This window comes from Pelobates fuscus, chromosome 2, assembly GCF_036172605.1.
Source record: "Pelobates fuscus isolate aPelFus1 chromosome 2, aPelFus1.pri, whole genome shotgun sequence".
In the NCBI taxonomy this organism is placed as follows: Eukaryota; Metazoa; Chordata; class Amphibia; order Anura; family Pelobatidae; genus Pelobates; species Pelobates fuscus.
The window spans coordinates 170,156,097-170,176,024 of record NC_086318.1 but is presented as its reverse complement, the minus strand read 5'-3'; the positions used below and the strand labels follow the sequence as shown (position 1 = coordinate 170,176,024).

At 44.9% G+C, this 19,928-nt stretch overlaps 1 protein-coding gene across 3 annotated transcripts in view; it reads left to right on the top strand.

Moving 5' to 3' along the window:
* Positions 1 to 19,928, top strand: part of DST (dystonin) — a 592,252-nt gene that overhangs the window by 192,144 nt on the left and 380,180 nt on the right. For all 3 annotated transcript variants that reach the window (XM_063442942.1, XM_063442944.1, XM_063442945.1), the window contains one exon: positions 1,065 to 1,126. In XM_063442942.1, coding sequence (XP_063299012.1) covers positions 1,065 to 1,126 — 62 coding nt within the window. The remainder of the gene's footprint in view (positions 1 to 1,064; positions 1,127 to 19,928) is intronic.

Sequence of the window (19,928 nt, the reverse complement as noted above, 5' to 3'; positions counted from 1 at the left end):
TATGTGTTTCTAGTTATCTTAGTTTAATAGCTCAGTTGGTAAGGATATTACTGCATGGGAACACACTTGGTCATAGAGGTGCATACTTGAAAACTTGTTGTGTGGGGCTGTGGTATAGATTGCACAGAGAGTATGAACTCCCACGGTGCTTTGCCTTTCCCAGAAAATACTTTGCATTATGGGATGCCATTTGTACCACAGAGTGATTACATATTTAGATTTCATAGCATATCCATCTGACTGGGCACTCAATGTACTAGTCTTAAAAATCTAGCTGTACTAGGTTTGTCATTTCCACCGTGTTTTTTAAGACACACATTTATTTATGCTGTTAGACAAGACATACAAAATGCTGTCCTATTGTATGTATAATGCATATGATGCAGGAGAGAAATCAGTGAACTAAAATCTGGTCCTTTGAGATCCCTTCATTAATACAAATATTTTTTTCTCTGTACATTATATTAATGTTATATGCTACAGGGCAGCTCTTTACTTTTTTTTTTTTAAATCTTTTTTTTTAAATAACAGTACAATATGACAAATAAAAAGTGGAGTTATCATAAGTGTCTTAAGAAACAATGAAAAAGGCAAGAGCTAATGGGAAAGAGTGTGCCATGTTTCATATGGACAATGTCCCTGGGGTACACTCTGTTGATTACTTACTCACATACCTTTAAAGGTGTAAACATATCAACCACATCAGAGACATGTATAGTAATATCCCAAGTTACCCACTGCAACAGAGATCTAAGTCTGGAAAACATAATACCAGTTATGGGCTGATAACCCTAACTGGGGGGAGAACTTTTCTTGTCATTGCCATTGTTATGATGATTAACACTAATCTTGTCTAATGATAAAGTGAACTGTGGTCAAGAAGAAAGATGATAACACTTTCAACCATTTAGAAACACCTTATATAATGCACTTCTTCTTTTTTTTTTGTGATTTATTGTTCTTTGATGCCTTACCTATCTTATCTATCCTGCTTACTATCACTCTGTGCTTTTATTAAATCATCTTATTGGGCTCCTGTCCTGACCTTTCCATTTTATTTACAGATGAAAGAGACAAAGTGCAGAAGAAGACATTTACAAAATGGATAAACCAGCACTTACTGAAGGTAAAAAAAAAAACTCTGTCTTTTATTTTATTGTAAAAAACTTATATTTTCAAAATTCAGAATACGTAATATTTATTTTGAATCACTTTGATACCAACAATACAATGATTATAGTCATAAAAATAGTATATGTAGCCAAGAGTATTTTGATATATTTATAGTCATATTTTTTTCCTTGATTATACAGTGTTACATTTTTTACTACATTTTTTTGTCAACAAGATCCGGGACATATTTTGATATCTTGCATTGGCACAGTGTTCATATCTTGGGGTTTTTTGTTGTTGTTTTTTTTTGTTAATTAGAATAAAATAAATCTTTAGCAATATGATATACCGTATTTACTTGAATTCAATGCACCATCCAATCTAACGCACACCTCAAGTTTTGAAACCTGGACGTTGAAAAATATTTTTGCTGGTGAAGGTAAAGCTCATTTATTTTTTTCTAATAGCTCCTTATAACTCAAATTGCTTCTCACTTAATGACCGAGTTCCATTCCGTTCAGGGGTGAAATGTAAAACTTTCTGGCAAAATTTTAAATTCACTGGCGAATTTCGTATTCTGCCAGCGAATTTAATCGAGACCGGTCAGCTGGCACTCTCAGCCAATCAGTGACTCCCCATTCACAAAACTGGGTTGCAAAATGTACATTTCTTTTGCAGACAGTTTTTTTTTTTTTTTTTAAATCGGGAGTCACTGATTGGTTAAGAGCGTTAGTGCTCTCAGCCAGTCAGCAACACTCCTGCCTGGCAGTACTCTGTGCTTCCTGAAACTGAAATTTCAGAAACTGAATGCTGCCTGGGGGAAACTAGGATCAGTGCAGGAGGCAACTTTGGGATTAAATTATTCGAAAATAGTAAGAAACCGTTCTACACTGCTCAAAGAGTGTAAGTGTAAGAGTGTAAGTAAGAGTGAGCCTGGTTCTTGTGGCACCATAACAACTTCATTTAGATCAAGTTTGGTGCCTGGAGTGTTCCTTTTAACTCAAAATGCACGCTCCTTTTCCTGATAGTCATTTAAAAGTTGGCGTGTGTTTCCTTCAATTAAACCCAGGTAACTTGTGACAAATTAATCTGCCCACTTGAACTCCTAAGGGCTGAATTCTCTGCTAAACCAGTTGTCCTAACTATTTCTATTAGAGATCTATATATACTTTACTTACTGTAGCGGAGCTGCAATGCTGAGACTGAATACCTCCGCTGTAATCCTCTGAAGCGGAAAGGGAAGCGCTGGTTAGTAGATATAGCCCATTCCCCCAGTAACTGGATGACACACAGTTCTGTGAGTCAACTCAACCGCTTTTAATGGGACATGGTACAGCCAGTTTATATACAGACCCACAGCAGGGGGTCTCTCTACAATTACACACAAACTCCTTCCCTGTGCCTGGGAGATATTGACTCAGGAACTGTACAAACTCAACTATCTCCCACAGTCCCTCCTGAACACCGTCTCAGACCTGGACCAAAGTTGATGGGCAGGATGCCGGCTTCCACACTCCTCCAGGAGTCCATGGCAAACATTTGTGGGAAGGATTGTTTGTCACAGAGGGGAATGGAGGGATGGAATTTACCAAAAGAACGTCGCATGGATGAACCGTAAAGTGTAAAACACCTCCATGATGATGATGCTTTTCCAGGAAAGAGGGCAATAACTGCTTTAAGCAGGGCTGCTCCCTGTCAAGGCCATTCTCCAGACATAGTAAACAGCCCCCACCTTGTCTCTCTGCCCTGGCACTCACTAACACATTGTGACTTTAATGCTGGGAGAGCTCTCCATGAGCAGTCTAGTGATTCGGCAAGCAGTGTCAGTGGAGCTGACTTGACATGTACCGCATTGCGCAAAAGCAGAGCCTGGTGTGTGAAGATGGGAGCCAGCTGCTTGGGTGAGTGCCACCAGGACCCCTGAGTGCCTGTTGATGATGATGTGAGTCTCAGTGTGGAAATGGACTATCAGGGCCTGGTGCAGGGTAACAACACGCCCCCTGGTGTTGAGCACCAGCGTTTGTGCGGCCACATACCAGGATGCTGATGCAGCCTCTGCGCATCCCAAGGGCTAGGTGATGATATGCAGACCTCCCAGGATCTGGATAGGGAGGCTCTGCAGCAGAAATGTATCCAGTACTAGAAACAAGGCAAGACTAGAACAGGCACCAAACAAGACAAGACTAGAAGAACCCAGAACCGGAGCAGGACAGAAAGCAGAACTCAGAACATGTATACAAGACATGAGGGAAACATGAACAGGGCAAGACAGGACTGTACATGAACTGGGAAGACAAAATAAAACAAGACAAGAGATACGAGTCAAAACAAGAGGAGACATAACTAAGTACTGTATATGTAAAACATTGGAGATTTAGACATACATAAATGGCCAAGATGTATGCAGCCCACCACTGCGCTAAAGTACTCCAATTACAGTGGGTCCTAACTGCCTAAATATGTATGACTAAATAAACAATAAAACACACAGTACTTACCTGCAAAGAAAGGAGCAGAGGTAATGAGACCACTGCTTGCAGGACCAGACTAAAACAAAAAGGATTCAATGGCAAAGGAACGGGTGTGGCAAAAAAACAAACAAACATTTAAAGGAATCCAGGAGACTGGGAATTCCAGGAACAGAATAAAGGAATGAAACCAGAAAAAAACAAGAAAAACTAAACAAGAATTGTAAAAAGATACCAGAAGCCAAAGCCAGACATCTCCGCAGAACAGAACAGGATGTGACAGAGAGCTGCACATCTATGTGAACCCTGTAGTGAAGGGCTCCTCTGATTGGCTGAGCCACACCATTGGTGAGTGCTCGTTGGGTGTTCTGATACAGAGATGGAGAGGGTCATTCATGGGAGCTGTGCTAGAAAGGGGGGGGGGTGCAACAATGGGAGGTAAGCTATATGAGAGCTATGCTAAGTAACTGGATGTGTTAAAAAATGATGGTGTGCTATAGTGAAAGGGGAGGGTTGCATGAGCGAGGGCAGGCGGTGCTTATTTTACAGAAGACATTTTATTTAGTTGTCATTTAGAGACTGCGCATTACATGCTGATAACAAATGTAATTTCTGCATAGAACTCACATTATGTATTCCAGAACAGAGTTCTGGCCTGCCTAAGTCATGTGTGTTCGGGGTGCAACTAGACCCCGAGCACAAGGGTTTTATGTTGAAATGCTGCACATACAGATTGCTTGCTCTTCTAAAATCAGAAGTGGTCATGGAGGTTGGACTAACCCTTTAAGTCATAACTGGTGCCTCTCATAAAAAAAACATTTCTCTATTTCTGTGTTAAGTACAGCTTTTCAGTATTGAAGATTTGGCATAGCATACTTGTTTTTATATGGCACAAGTAAATAACATCCACAGTAAAAAATTCCTCATTAAAGACAAGGATGCTCAGATTTAGACCCCTGAATGTACTACAACTCATATAATGATTTAGCAGAATTTAGGCTGGCACAATCAGGGCCGGTGCAACCTTTAGGCGAACAAGGCATTCACCTAGGTCGCCGGTCTGCTGGGGGCGCCCACCGGGATGTTTCCTGGTGAACTGCCTGCCCCTGTCTGGGGCTGCAGTGTTGGGTGAGCGGCTCTGATCCGCCCCAGCGCAAGGTCGATCCTCAAGGTGCCTGAAGGTGGGGGCGCTGAGAAGAGCCCTGTCACAGGGAGGCCAGGAGGTGGCCATCTGGCCACCTCAGGGCGCCCTCAAAGCTGTGCTAGGTAAGGCAGAGCAGGCACATGCTTACCAACAAATGCCAGTGACCTGAGGAGAGGGGGAAGGAGAAGCCAGGCGGCGAGGGAGGCTGTTTTTGCTCTGTGATGCCGGGAGCTGGAATATGATGTCATTCTGGCCCCGGCATACTAAACAGCGGGCAGGAGGAGTAAGGAGCTGCCCCAAACTGGACCCCAGTGAAGTGAGTGTTTGACTGTCAGTGAGTATGTGTGTGTCAGTGAGTGTCTGCCTGCAGAGCTGCCATCAGAAATTTTGGGGCCCCTGACAAAGCACAAGGTATGGGCCCCCCCCCCCCCCGGCCCCTCCCTCCCGGGCCCGCCCACGTCCTACCTAGTCCGCTGACAATGATGCAGGACTGAATGTGGTGTGTATAGTGGAAGTGAATTAGAATGTGTGTAATGGATGTAGTGCAGAGTGTGTGTTAGGGTGTAGTGAATGCAGAGTGTGTCAGTGTAATGAATGTAGTGTGTGTGTAAATTTGTAGTGAATGCAGAGTGTGTGTTAATGTGTAGTGAATGCAGAGAGTGTGTTAGTGTAGTAAATGCAGAGAGTGTGTTAATGTGTAGTGAATGCAGAGAGTGTGTTAGTGTGTATCGGATGCAGAGTGTGTGTTAGTGTAGTGAATGCAGAGAGTGTGTTAGTGTGTAGTGGATGCAGAGTGTGTGTTAGTGAAGAGAATGCAGAGTGTTAATGTGTAGTGAATGCAGAGAGTGTGTTAGTGTGTATCGGATGCAGAGTGTGTGTTAGTGTAGTGAATGCAGAGTCTGTTAATGTGTAGCGAATGCAGAGTGTGTGTCAGTATAGTGGATGCAGTGAGTGTGTTAGTGTGTAGTGTATGCAGAGTGCATGTTGTATTAGTGAATGCAGTGTGTGTATTGTATTAGTGTATTAGTGTATGCAGTGTGTGTGTTAGTGTATGCAGTGTGTGTTGTGTTAGTGTATGCAGTGTGTGTGTTAGTGGATGCAATGTGTGTTAGTGTATGCAGTGTGTGTTGTATTAGTGTACGCAGTGTGTGTTGTGTCAGTGTATGCAGAGTGTGTGTTGTGTCAGTGTATGCAGTGTGTGTGTTGTGTTAGTGTATGCAGTGTGTGTTGTGTCAGTGTATGCAGTGCGTGTGTGTTGTGTTAGTGTATGCAGTGTGTGTTGTGTCAGTGTATGCAGTGTGTGTGTGTTGTTAGTGTATGCAGTGTGTGTTGTGTCAGTGTATGCAGTGTGTGTTGTGTTAGTGTATGCAGTGTGTGTTGTGTCAGTGTATGCAGAGTGTGTGTTGTGTTAGTGTATGCAGTGTGTGTTGTGTTAGTGTATGCAGTGTGTGTTGTGTTAGTGTATGCAGTGTGTTGTGTCAGTGTATGTAGTGTGTGTGTTGTGTCAGTGTATGTAGTGTGTTGTGTTAGTGTATGTAGTGTGTGTGTGTGTGTGTGTGTTGTGTCAGTGTCTGCAGTGTGTGTGTGTTGTGTCAGTGTATGCAGTGTGTTGTGTCAGTGTATGTAGTGTGTGTGTTGTGTTAGTGTGTGTGTGTTGTGTTAGTGTATGTAGTGTGTGTGTGTGTTGTGTCAGTGTATGTAGTGTGTGTGTGTGTGTTGTGTCAGTGTATGTAGTGTGTGTGTGTGTGTTGTGTCAGTGTCTGCAGTGTGTGTGTGTGTTGTGTCAGTGTATGTAGTGTGTGTGTGTGTGTGTGTTAGTGTATGTAGTGTGTGTGTGTTGTGTCAGTGTATGTAGTGTGTGTTGTGCCAGTGTATGTAGTGTGTGTGTGTTGTGTCAGTGTATGTAGTGTGTGTGTGTAAATGTGCAATCTGGGGGGGAGGGGGAGGAAGGGGCATTTTCACATAATTTTTGTAAAATTAAAATTTAATTAAATTGTTTCTCCCCCCTCCCTGCTTACCTTTGTCCAGGGAGGGGGGAGATTCCATCCCTGGTGGTCCGGTGGGGGGCCCCCGGCTCCCTGTTACCGCAGAGGGGGCCCAGGCAGCACACAGCTTCTCCTCTCTTCTCTCTTCTAATAACTCTCGCGAGACCCGCGGAGCGTTGCCATGGCAACCTGGTCTTATGGTCTTAAGTTATTAGCAGAGAGCCCCCTCTGCGGTAACAAGGAGCCGGGGGCTCCTTGTTACCCGCGGAGCGTTGCCATGGCAACCTGGTCTCGCGCAAGTTATTAGCAGAGAGCCCCCTCTGTGGTAACAAGGAGCCGGGGCCCCGCAGCTGTACACATAGATCGCAATATTCGCTATCTATGTGTGCAGAGAGGGAAAGTGGGGCCCAGGACTGCCAGAGCAGTCCGGGCCTCCCAGGGCCGCCGGGCCCGTGACAACCGTCATGGTTGTCACCCCCTGATTGCGGCCCTGTCTGCCTGTTTGTGTAACTGTCAGTGAGTGAGTGTATGTATGTCAGTGAGTGTCTGCCTGTGGGTGTGTCATTGAGTGTGTGAGTGTTTAACTGTCAGTGTGTGTGTGTGTCTGTCAGTGAGTGTCTGCCTGTGTGTGTGTTTCAGTGAGTGTGTGAGTGTTTGACTGTCAGTGTGTTTGTGTCTGTCAGTGACTGTCTGCCTGTGTGTGTGTCTGTCAGCAAGGGAGTGTATGTATGTCAGTGAGTGTCTGTGTGTGTGTGTGTCTGTCAGTGAGTGATTTTATGTATGTATGTCAGTGAGTGTCTGTGTGTGTGTCTGTCAGTGAGCGAGTGAGTGAGTGTATGTCTGTCAGTGAGTGTGTGTCTGTCAGTGAGTGTCTGTGTGTGAGTGTGTGTGTGTTTGTCTGTCAGTGAGTGGATGTATGTCTGTAAGTGAGTGTCTGTGTGTGTGTCTGTCAGTGAGTGAGTGAGTGAATGTCTGTCAGTGAGTGTGTGTCTGTCAGTGAGTGTCTGTGTGTGAGTGTGTGTGTGTGTCTGTCTGTCAGTGAGTGGATGTATGTCTGTAAGTGAGTGTCTGTGTGTGTGTCTGTCAGTGAGTGAGTGTATGCATGTCAGTGAGTGTCTGTGTGTGTGTGTCGGTCTGTCTGTCAGTGAGTGAGTGTATGTCTATCAGTGAGTGACTGCATGTGTGTCTGTCAGTGAGTGAGTGTCTGTGTGTGTGTGTGTCTGTTAGTGAGTGAGTGTATGTATGTCTGTCAGTGAGTGACTGCATGTGTGTCTGTCAGTGAGTGTATGTCTGTCAGCGAGTGTCTGTGTGTGAGTGTGTGTGTCTGTCAGTGAGTGAGTGTATGTATGTCAGTGAGTGTCTGTGGGTGTCTGTCAGTGAGTGAGTGTATGTCTGTCTGTCAGTGAGTGAGTATATGTCTGTCAGTAAGTGTCTGTGTGTGTGTGTGTGTGTGTTTGTCTGTCAGTGAGTGAGTGTATGTCTGTCAGTGAGTGAGTGTCTGTCAGTGAGTGTGCGCCTGTCTGTCAGTGAATGTGTGTGTCTGTGTGTCTGTCAGTGAGGGTGTGTTTGCCAGTGTATGTATGTCAGTGAGTGACATGAGGGGTCAGAAATCCTTCCACCAGTCCTGGGCACAATTGAACCTTCTTTATTAACATAAATTGTATTTGGCATGCCCAGACTCAAAAATGTTTTCCTGCAGCTTTCACCCTAAACAGTTACCTAGTTCATCCCTGTGGAAAGTATTTTTCTGTTGATTATTGGATGAAGCAATTGAATGTGCGACCTACAGTGACTTGAGGAAGCAGGCTTGTCAGTGTGTGAGAGCCCGGCACTGGGTTAACACTGTAAGCTGTGCATAGCACGGTCCTGAGAAACTCTTTACACTGAGGAAGTATTGAAAGTCCTGTATGTTATGACTTGCTGAGAGAAAAAACACTGCAAGTCATAAAGCAAAACTTTAAACTGTCATTATAGCCACACTTTCTAATCATCTGTTGATCCTGCGGTTATCCTAGAAAGTATGCTACTATTATCTCAATATATAAACCAAATGTATGGTGCTTTAACGTCGACATACCGATGTAGATACAGACTAACAGATACACACACTGACACACATGCAGATACTCAGACAAACAGATACACACACTGACACACATGCAGATTCACAGATACACACATGGACTACATACAGATACACAGGTACACACACTGATTACATACAGATATATATGTACACACAATGACAATATACAGATACACACACACACATATACACAGACACATAAACTGTCAGACATACTGACACACACACACATACACTGTCAGACATACTAACACACAGATACATACACTGACAGTCATACTGACACACACAGACACATAGACTGACAGAGATACTAAGACACACACACACACACATACACTGACAGATATACTGACACACACACACTGACACATACAGACATACACAGAGACATACTGGCACACACATACGCATACACATACACTGACCAACATACTGACACACACATAAACTGACAGACATTCTGACACACACTGACAGACATACTGTCACACACTGACAGACATACTGTCATACACACAGACATACTGACACACACAGAGACACATACACTGTCAGACATACTGACACATAGACACATATACTGACAGACATACACTGGCACATACTGACACACACACACACACTGTCAGACATACTGACACACAGACACATACACTGACAGCCATACTGACACACGCATTGACACATACTGACAGACTGACACACACACACACACTATCAGACATACTGACACACAGATACATACACTGACAGCCATACTGACACACACACACAGACACACAAACTTGCAGACATACTGACACACCCACAAACACATACTCACACACACAGAGACACATACACTGTCAGACATACTGACACACAGACACATATACTGACAGACATACACTGACACATACTGACACACACACACACACACACACACTGTCAGACATACTGACACACAGACACATACACTGACAGACATACTGACACACACACTGACACATACTGACAGACTGACACACACACACATACACTATCAGACATACTGACACACAGAAACATACACTGACAGCCATACTTACACACACACAGACACACAAACTTGCAGACATACTGACACACCCACAAACATACTGACACACAGAGACACATACACTGTCAGACATACTGACACAAAGACACCTATACTGACAGACATACTGACACACACACATACACATACACTGACAGACATACTGATACACACACTGACACATACAGACACACTGACAGACCTACTGACGCACACACACACACACACACACACACACACACACACACATACAGTGACAGCCATACTGACACACACACTGACACATACTGACAGACTGACACACACACACACACACACACACACACACACACACATACACTATCAGACATACTGACACACAGAAACATACACTGACAGCCATACTTACACACACAGACACACAAACTTGCAGACATACTGACACACCCACAAACATACTGACACACAGAGACACATACACTGTCAGACATACTGACACACACAGACACATAGACTGACAGAGATACTAAGACACACACACACACACATACACTGACAGATATACTGACACACACACACTGACACATACAGACATACACAGAGACATACTGGCACACACATACGCATACACATACACTGACCAACATACTGACACACACATAAACTGACAGACATTCTGACACACACTGACAGACATACTGTCACACACTGACAGACATACTGTCATACACACAGACATACTGACACACACAGAGACACATACACTGTCAGACATACTGACACATAGACACATATACTGACAGACATACACTGGCACATACTGACACACACACACAGACACATACACTGACAGCCATACTGACACACGCATTGACACATACTGACAGACTGACACACACACACACACACACACACTATCAGACATACTGACACACAGATACATACACTGACAGCCATACTGACACACACACACAGACACACAAACTTGCAGACATACTGACACACCCACAAACACATACTCACACACACAGAGACACATACACTGTCAGACATACTGACACACAGACACATATACTGACAGACATACACTGACACATACTGACACACACACACACACACACACACTGTCAGACATACTGACACACAGACACATACACTGACAGACATACTGACACACACACTGACACATACTGACAGACTGACACACACACACATACACTATCAGACATACTGACACACAGAAACATACACTGACAGCCATACTTACACACACACAGACACACAAACTTGCAGACATACTGACACACCCACAAACATACTGACACACAGAGACACATACACTGTCAGACATACTGACACAAAGACACCTATACTGACAGACATACTGACACACACACATACACATACACTGACAGACATACTGATACACACACTGACACATACAGACACACTGACAGACCTACTGACGCACACACACACACACACACACACACACACACACACACATACAGTGACAGCCATACTGACACACACACTGACACATACTGACAGACTGACACACACACACACACACACACACACACATACACTATCAGACATACTGACACACAGAAACATACACTGACAGCCATACTTACACACACAGACACACAAACTTGCAGACATACTGACACACCCACAAACATACTGACACACAGAGACACATACACTGTCAGACATACTGACACAAAGACACCTATACTGACAGACATACTGACACACACACATACACATACACTGACAGACATACTGATACACACACACACACACACACACACACACACATACAGTGACAGCCATACTGACACACACAGACACACACTAAAAGACATACTGACAGACACACACACTGACAGACATACTGACTCACACACACAGACAGACATACAATATTTACATTTGGAAACCTACCCTCCAGTTTCCTGCTTTTTACTGGCTTCCCTGGGGTCCAGTGTGGTGAGGCTTTTGGGAGTTAGGGGCTGTATATGCAGCCCCCTCTTCACTACCTCATCCTCCTCCCTCCCGCGCGTTTCTGTTTTCTCTCTGGGAGGTAGTAACTGTCACTTTCTCCCATCACTGCCGAAAAGCAAAGGGGCCCAGTCGCGCTCTTAAAGGCCCACATCGCGCGACCGGTTCCCTGCTTATACATGCGTATAGGGTGGCCCTCCAGGCCGGCGGGTCCATGGGGGATAGAAAGATTCTTGAGGGCCGAGGGACCCACAGGGCAGCTGCTGGACCTGAGGCAGCTGCCCCGTTTGCCCTGCGTTAAAGACGGCCCTGGAAAAAACGTATCCATCCCTGAGAGACACAGAATCTGTTTCACTCCTACAGCCCTACCTGCTATTTTAATCTGCAGAGGAATCGTGTGTGGCGGTATCCAACATTCCCTTTGCTTGTTGTGGCCCATGGGCATATGGCTCCCAGCACCCTCTTTATCAATGCTAAATGACTATTGTGAATTAATCCCTAAAGAACAGGTTGGGTTTTGTTTGAGGTCTCCAACCGTTTTTAAAATTTTGTGACCTATTTAAAAAAAAAAAAAAAATCTGTGCTAACTTTCTTTGATCATTTAATGGCATGATTAATTTATTTTTTTATAGGTTCCCAAACTGATAATATGTACTATATGTTTGGAAAGTATAGTTGCCATAATGTTTTATAAGTCATGTAGCTAAATCCTTAAACTGACACTAATCTAACGTTTACATATGTGTTTCATTTATCAGTAAGTAGCTGCATTTCTTGACTTTGGGTATATGAAAGTTGATCAAGAGCAGGGGGCTGTTATTTGCTCACCCCTGATCTATAGCAGAATAACATACACAGTCCAGTCATAGCCAGTTATTGGAGCTCTGTACACGGTGTTCAGGCCTGTACAAGTTGACAAACTTGTAAGAATTTTAAGCTACTGGTCTTCCATGATTTGTCATGCCCGCATTGGCATGTATACACAACAAGCTCAGATGTCTAGGAAACTAATTTATCTAGATTTCCTGTTGCCCTTAAGGTAGGTAATGCTCACATAACATATTTCAATAAAAGAAAAGGCCACATTTATATATCTTGTGTCTCAGACAAGGTGTCTAACTATGTTGTGGTATATTGTCAGTGGTACTCAGATACTTGACTTCAGAAGGATTGACCCTACCGTGAATTCTGGGAACTGGTACTTTAATCACTGCATCTTTCTCAGTAACCAGCTAACCCACTAAACAGTATTGCTAGAGATATATATTTGTTTGACAATCTTTATTTTCATTTTTAAGTCGATCAAACAAAACAGGTAAAATTATGCGTACATATGCCTCCGACATAGGCGCAATGATATAAGAGTAAGGAACGCATGAAGATAGTTACAGGTTAAATTCATAGGTACATAGATCAGTGTTCAGGCATAATAAATATTCAAGCAACTAACAGGTAACAAGAGGCCCATATCGAAGTGTAACCGTATCGCAACACACTAAAATGGATTCCCCATTAGTGAGAAATTCTAATTACTACTATAGTCTTCTATGAGAATGAACTGAAGCGGGTGTCTGGGTAGATCATGTATGCTTTGTGACTGATACTGACACTCTCACACAGTTGGTTAGTAAAGGTGTGTACCTCAACAACATGTGCCTAAGCAGCATTAACATACTGTATACACATATTTGTACAGGCATACGAAATTGCTTATTCCTATACTGACTGAGGCAATGTTATTGGGCAGTGTTGCTGCTGTAGTGAGTTTTGGAAATGACCTCAGCAATTATGTGCTAGGAGGCAGTGACACGGAGTCTCCTTTCAGCATAATGTAAATATGGGGCAAAAGTTGTAAGGGCTCATTGAGTGTCTGTATAGTCCCTGAACTGGAAAGGTTTTACCACTCTGCCCCATTGTCTGTTTGGCTGTTTGGTCTATATTTAGCAAATCTGGCTTTTATTCAGTCAGACTTCTCTGTTTTAAATCAACACATTCTAATTGACATATTACATAGTGACATCCAGGAAATTATCTGTTTACTTGAATCTAGTGCAGGGTGTTTTGGGTTTAATTTCATATTAGTATAATTGATACAGTGAAGTTGTTGCTTTATAACAAATTATGTGAAATGTGCAGAGGTAGTTATTTAAATGCTTAAATCTATGTCTGTACAGGCACCTTGTGAGCTGGCTTCTGCCTAATGCTGTTTTTCAAGTTGTTCTGTCTGCCTCCACACTGTGGAAAACATTCACAAAGACATATATTATTCTAAATGTAGGCTAGCACTCTGGTCTCTGCCAAGTGATCCCCAGCACTTTTATTTTGAAAGAGTACAAAAACAGGCATAGACAAGTCTCACAGTGAATCTGAAGCAGTTTGTTATGAAGGAAAAATAAAGTGTTCAGAATGTGACCACATAGATTGCTTTATCTTCCAATTATATAGGAATTTAGGAGTCATTAAATGCACCAGTACTTTCACAGAATGATTTATTGAACTGCTCAAGGTACTTTAATATTGTGTGAGGAAAAAATTAGAGAAGGTCGTCAAAATAGCAGTCTGAATGTTTGCATGTTCATTCTATGTTCAGTCTATAGTGGAAATGACCAGCAAATGTGAAACATTACTGTTTGAAAAATGGCTCAATATTTAGTATGAAATTCAGATTTTTAAAAAAAAAAAATTTAACATAGGACTGATACCTAACTGTTTAAAATATTGACATTTGCAGACACATTGATGATTTTTTTACTTGCCTCTAGAAAAATGCAGTTTGTCAGCTGGCTGGTAACTTTTTGTTTTAGTATTAACTCTTCCAGAGCTTTCCAGCTTCCTGAAACTCAAAGGTGGTCTTACTTAATTTGGATGTAGTTTGTGCTCTCTCTAGAAAACTACTTGCTATAATGTTACCTCAGAATTTATTGTCCACTACAAACTAAGACAGTAACCCCACCTGATTTTGTAATTAAAGAAAGAGAAAATATAAGAGAAATATATGTATTTTGATTTTTTTATGGCAAGCATGCCACTATTGGACAAACTATTGATACTATTTACCATTATGCAATGTCCCAAACTACATTCCAGATTCTATGGGCTCTGTTTAATAGTCGTTTTTCTAATGCCAACCAAAGTGGAATTTTTCCAATGAAAGACATAGCTATGTGCATTTACTTCTTTGGAATTCTCCACTCTGTTTAGAATGCTTGGATCTCTGCATGTTTTGCATGACCCTCATTACAACTCTGTGTCGGCAGGGGTGATGTTTCAGTGGGTCATTTAAAAGTCACTATACATGTTTTGAAATTCCTTGTAGACAAGCTGAAGTACCTCAGTGTTTCTTCTTTCAGCCTTTCAGTCAGACACAAGGCTGCAGTCATCATAGTACATAAGCAGTTATTCTGTCAGGTAAACCTATATCAGCTATTTCACAGCCACCTCTATAGTCACTTACATAATAACAAATAATGGAAAATCATTTCCCCAAGACATACTTGAAAACGAGAGAAATCTCAATGTATCTTTCCTCGTAAAATATTTTATAAATCAATAATTTGATTAAAAGTAATATCTATCACACAGAACACACTACTTTTTTTCTTCTTTTAACAATTATATTAACGGCATTATATTTTTGCTGACTCAATTAATATTTGCAATGTAAACTCATTTTAACTGATCTGATATAAAATGGTAATGCTCCAATCAATGTTTTCTGAGACTGCTGTCTTGGAAGTCATAATTAAGATATGTGGTGCATAAGCTTATAATGTCTACCAGACATACAAATGTAATGCTGCACTTCACAATATATCCCACCTGACTTTTCTCTGTTAATGGCGCTTCCTTATTTTGTTGCTGTCTGAAGAATTTTATTTAATACAATGTACTTTTTGTATCCATATAACCCCCCACACACTGACACATCAGACATTAGTCATTTAAGGTTTCCTGTTGAATAGCTTGGCACTCCTCTAGAAGAGATGGTGATTCACTGTACAAGGTGTTTGGAGCTAATGTATGACAAGTTAGATACGTTAACATTATGTAGCTGCTTCTTGAGAGGTCTAGGGAATATGCCATGCAAATACAGTTTAATCTTAAATGATAGAGAAATAGATTTCATCTATGTATTATGCCAGCAAAATTGCAAGCAAATGTCTAGATTTCTCTAAAATCGGAAGTTAAAAAAACAGCCCTTTAACCTCCTCTCAGTAATTTCAGTGTGTTGACCATGCCTGCAAGGCGTATTATAGAGGTGGGGCACTCTCTGTGTGAGAGTAGCACCCGTAACCCGAGGAGGGAGAGAATTATTTAGGATGATTAATTTCAGGAGATTTGGGCATGCTATAAGGGTTTTGAGAGAAAGAGCATATACGTTTTATTTTTCACTTAAAATGTTTGGAACTTTTAACCTGCTTGTGCTTTCCAAACGGGTATGCTGGAGAGGCATGTCTTACTGCAAGTGTCACACCCACTAAAAACCTGATTGATGCTCTAAGCAGGAGACAGAGTTTAATGTAAATAAATTAAAACATGATCCTTTATCAGAATTAAGGGAAGAGTCACTTAATTGTATAACACGAGTCAAACCTAATTGTTAGGAAACTGCAAAGTTATATCTGTCATGACAGGTTTGCTTTAAAATTGCTGAAGAGCGTTGGCAGTAAACCTCTTGAAAAAGCAATGGTCGGGGGGCGTGGCCTGGACGTGCATGGAGCAAGACGCTTAGTGCGAGAGCTCTGCACCCCTGGCCGTTAAAATCAGCAATCAAAGCACCGGAACGAGAGGAAATGGTGCGTACAAAGAAGCCCCTCACCTCGGGGACTGCAGCGGCGGCTTCACCGCACCGACACACCGGTCCCATGGACGACTTTGTCGCCACTCCGTCCGACCTCCGCGGCACCCGCCATGTGGACAAGATGGCGCCCGGATCCCCGGACTCGGAGGTAACTGGGGACTCCCCGCCGGAATCCAACCACACCGGTGACCTAGCTCCAATCAGAGCGGAGCTCTCCCAGATCTCCAAGAGGATGCTCACTAAGGCTGACACGGGCTCCATTATACAGGAACTCAGAGCTGCAGTGAGGGAAGAGCTTGCAGGCCTACGCGCAGACCTATCCACCCTAGAGCAGAGAGTAGATGAAGTTGAATCAGTGGCGAGGGGCTGCGACGACCAGCACAGAGCAACAGAAGTGGCAGTTACCAGGCAGGGAAATATGCTGCTCTCCATCCGGAGACAAGTGGAGGATTTGGAGAACAGAAGCAGGCGCAATAATATCCGCGTCCGCGGCCTGCCTGAACAGGGAGACGAGCCACTCCCAACCACCCTGTCAGCGCTGTTCGCGCAGATCCTTGGTGCTGTCTCTCCCACTTCGCTCACCATAGACCGCGCTCACAGGGCCCTGGGGCTGGTGAGACAGGATGGTAACCCCAGGGATGTGATCTGCTGCATAACGGCGCCGGGTCTGAGAGACAGAATTATGGCTGCGGCCCGGGACATACCCTCCATTCAGTTCCGAGGAACGGCAATATCACTCTTCCAAGATCTGTCCAGCCTGACCCTGGATGCTAGGCGGGCCCTGAGGCCGATTACCAGTGCCCTGAGGGACAAGGGGATCCCATATCGTTGGGGTTTCCCATTCAGCCTACAGGCGAAACACGGGAATGCCTGGATCACGGCCCGCTGGCCTGAAGACCTCCCGAGGTTCCAGAGGACCCTGGGGCTGGCACCAATGAGAATACGCAATTGGATTCTGGACGAAGCTGTCGCCACGCGCAGAGACCCGCTGCTGCCGCAACAGAACACTGAAGCGGCCTCAGGTAGACCAACCGCTCCACGCAGGAGAGGGGGGCCGGATGGCCCAGAAGAATAGGGCGCTGCAGTTATGGTCGGCTGGGACTGGTGAGTTGTCTGTCCATGCTGGGGCCCATATCTTTGAGCTGATAAAAGGGACCAGGGGGGAGCACCTGGACTGCTTGGGGAGGGGGGGTTTGGGGGCGGGGGGACGCCCAGCCTAGTTAACGGGTCTGGGACTCTACTTAGCTCCAGCACAGGGGATGGCCTAGCCCGGACAATACAGAATGTGTACGATAACAATGGCCGCCAAGTGACTTAGCGTTACAAGGGAGCACTACAAGGGCGAGGACTGATACCACCGCACCGGATTGGGCCCACTCTGGGCCTCTTCACAATAGGGGTCCAGGCTAAACCTTTGGGCGGGGAAGAGGGTCCGGGCTAGGGGTTTTGGGGGTCTCCCTACCACAGAAGCCATATGGAGACATTTTGTATTGGGACTTGCCATCAGTTCTTAAAACCTGTTTTGCACTGTAAGCTGTCATTTGGTAGTCTCACTGATGTTTTATCTTTCTGCTCGCTTGTATGTTGTGACGGAAACGAGGTTCTGACCTGATGGTGGCCAATTGAGGCTGACCCTAGGTGGTGAATGTAGGGGGGCTCGGCACAAAGGTCTGAGGCCCAGGGCTGCACATGCCCGCCGACTGTACCCGTTGTAGGTGACGCTATGCCCGACTGCCACTCGTTTCTGCACCCTGGAGGCAAGAGGACCGGGGGACCCGGACCAGACCAGGGGTGGGAGGTGGCAACACTTTATGTAGGATGATCAGACTACCCTGCAAGGTATCACGCTCAGCACCCTAATCGTGCCCCACGCCCATAGTCGACTCCCCAACCCTGCACACACTGAGTCGAGTAACACCTGGCCCACAGAGTAGGGCCCGCAGGCTAACTGGGCTCGACCGCGAACAGCTCCCACCACTCCCCACGCTGGACAGTTGAGGGTGACCAACCTTAGCTGGAACCATGATAACGCCCTAACCCCGGACGGACAGACGTGCCCCCTCACACATCAGTGACCCTCAGTGACGGTGCAGACTACCCCGCCCAGCCGGACAAGAGTGACCGCACATGACGCCCGAAAAGGCTGCCCAAGCTCGACAACCACTACACCTATCGACCTTCCAGTATGCCCTCGGCCAGGGGGGCGGACGACAGAGGACTCTGAACCACACACACACACCCAACACAAGTGGAGGGTTTTGACTGCTGCGGGGGGTCCAACTCACTTTCCCTAGCAGGGGTACCCCAACCCTAGACCCACGTGTTACACTGTGCTTTGGCCACTAAGGCTAGGTATAGCGCTGGTGCTCGTTCGGACTGGTGCCCCTTGACAGACACCACACCTAAAATTGGGGGGAGACGGCGGTCCGCTCCTTAGGAGGGGCCCGCACGATTCATCCACCTTCGGTGTCAAGTCATTGTGACCCTAGAAGGGTTCTAGTTAGGCTCTTTTCTTCTCTTCTCTCCTACTCACTCAACCCACTATACCCCCCCATCCCTACCCTCTCCCCCTCAGGACAATGGGAACGGGATTTACTCCGGCGCCTCTCCACATCTGGTCGAATAATGCCAGGGGCCTCAATGTACCTGAACGGAGATCGCATCTCTTGCGCTCCCTGTGGGCCGAAAAGGCGTCAATAGCATTCATTCAGGAGACCCATTTCATGGGGGACAAGGGCCCATCGCTAGGCGATTCACGATTCCCGCTGGGCTTCTTCGCAAATCATCCGACGTCGAAAAGGGCAGGAGTGGCGATCTTGCTAGCCCGCACAGTCCCGTTCCTCTGCACGGGGACAATGCCGGACCCGATGGGGCGCTTCCTCTTCATCAAAGGCACTATAGCAGACAGTACCTACACCCTCGCTTGTGTTTATGCCCCGAATATACAACAACGTAGATTCCTCAGACGAACACTATCCAAGCTGGAGAAGTTCCGTGAGGGCTTTCTAATATTGGCCGGGGACTTGAATGTAGCCCTAGAACCGGATGCGGACACTTCCAGAGGAGCGAGTTCGTTCTCTCCACATGGCCTACGATCCATTAGAGAGGGGCTGCGGGATGCTGGCCTAGTGGATGCCTGGAGGGCGCTTCACCCAAGTGACACGGATTTTACCTACTACTCCACGGTCCACAAACGATACAGCAGACTGGACTATGTGTTCCTAGCCCGTGAGCTCCTCCCCTTGCTCCTTTCGGCGGACATACTACCCATGGGGTGGTCCGACC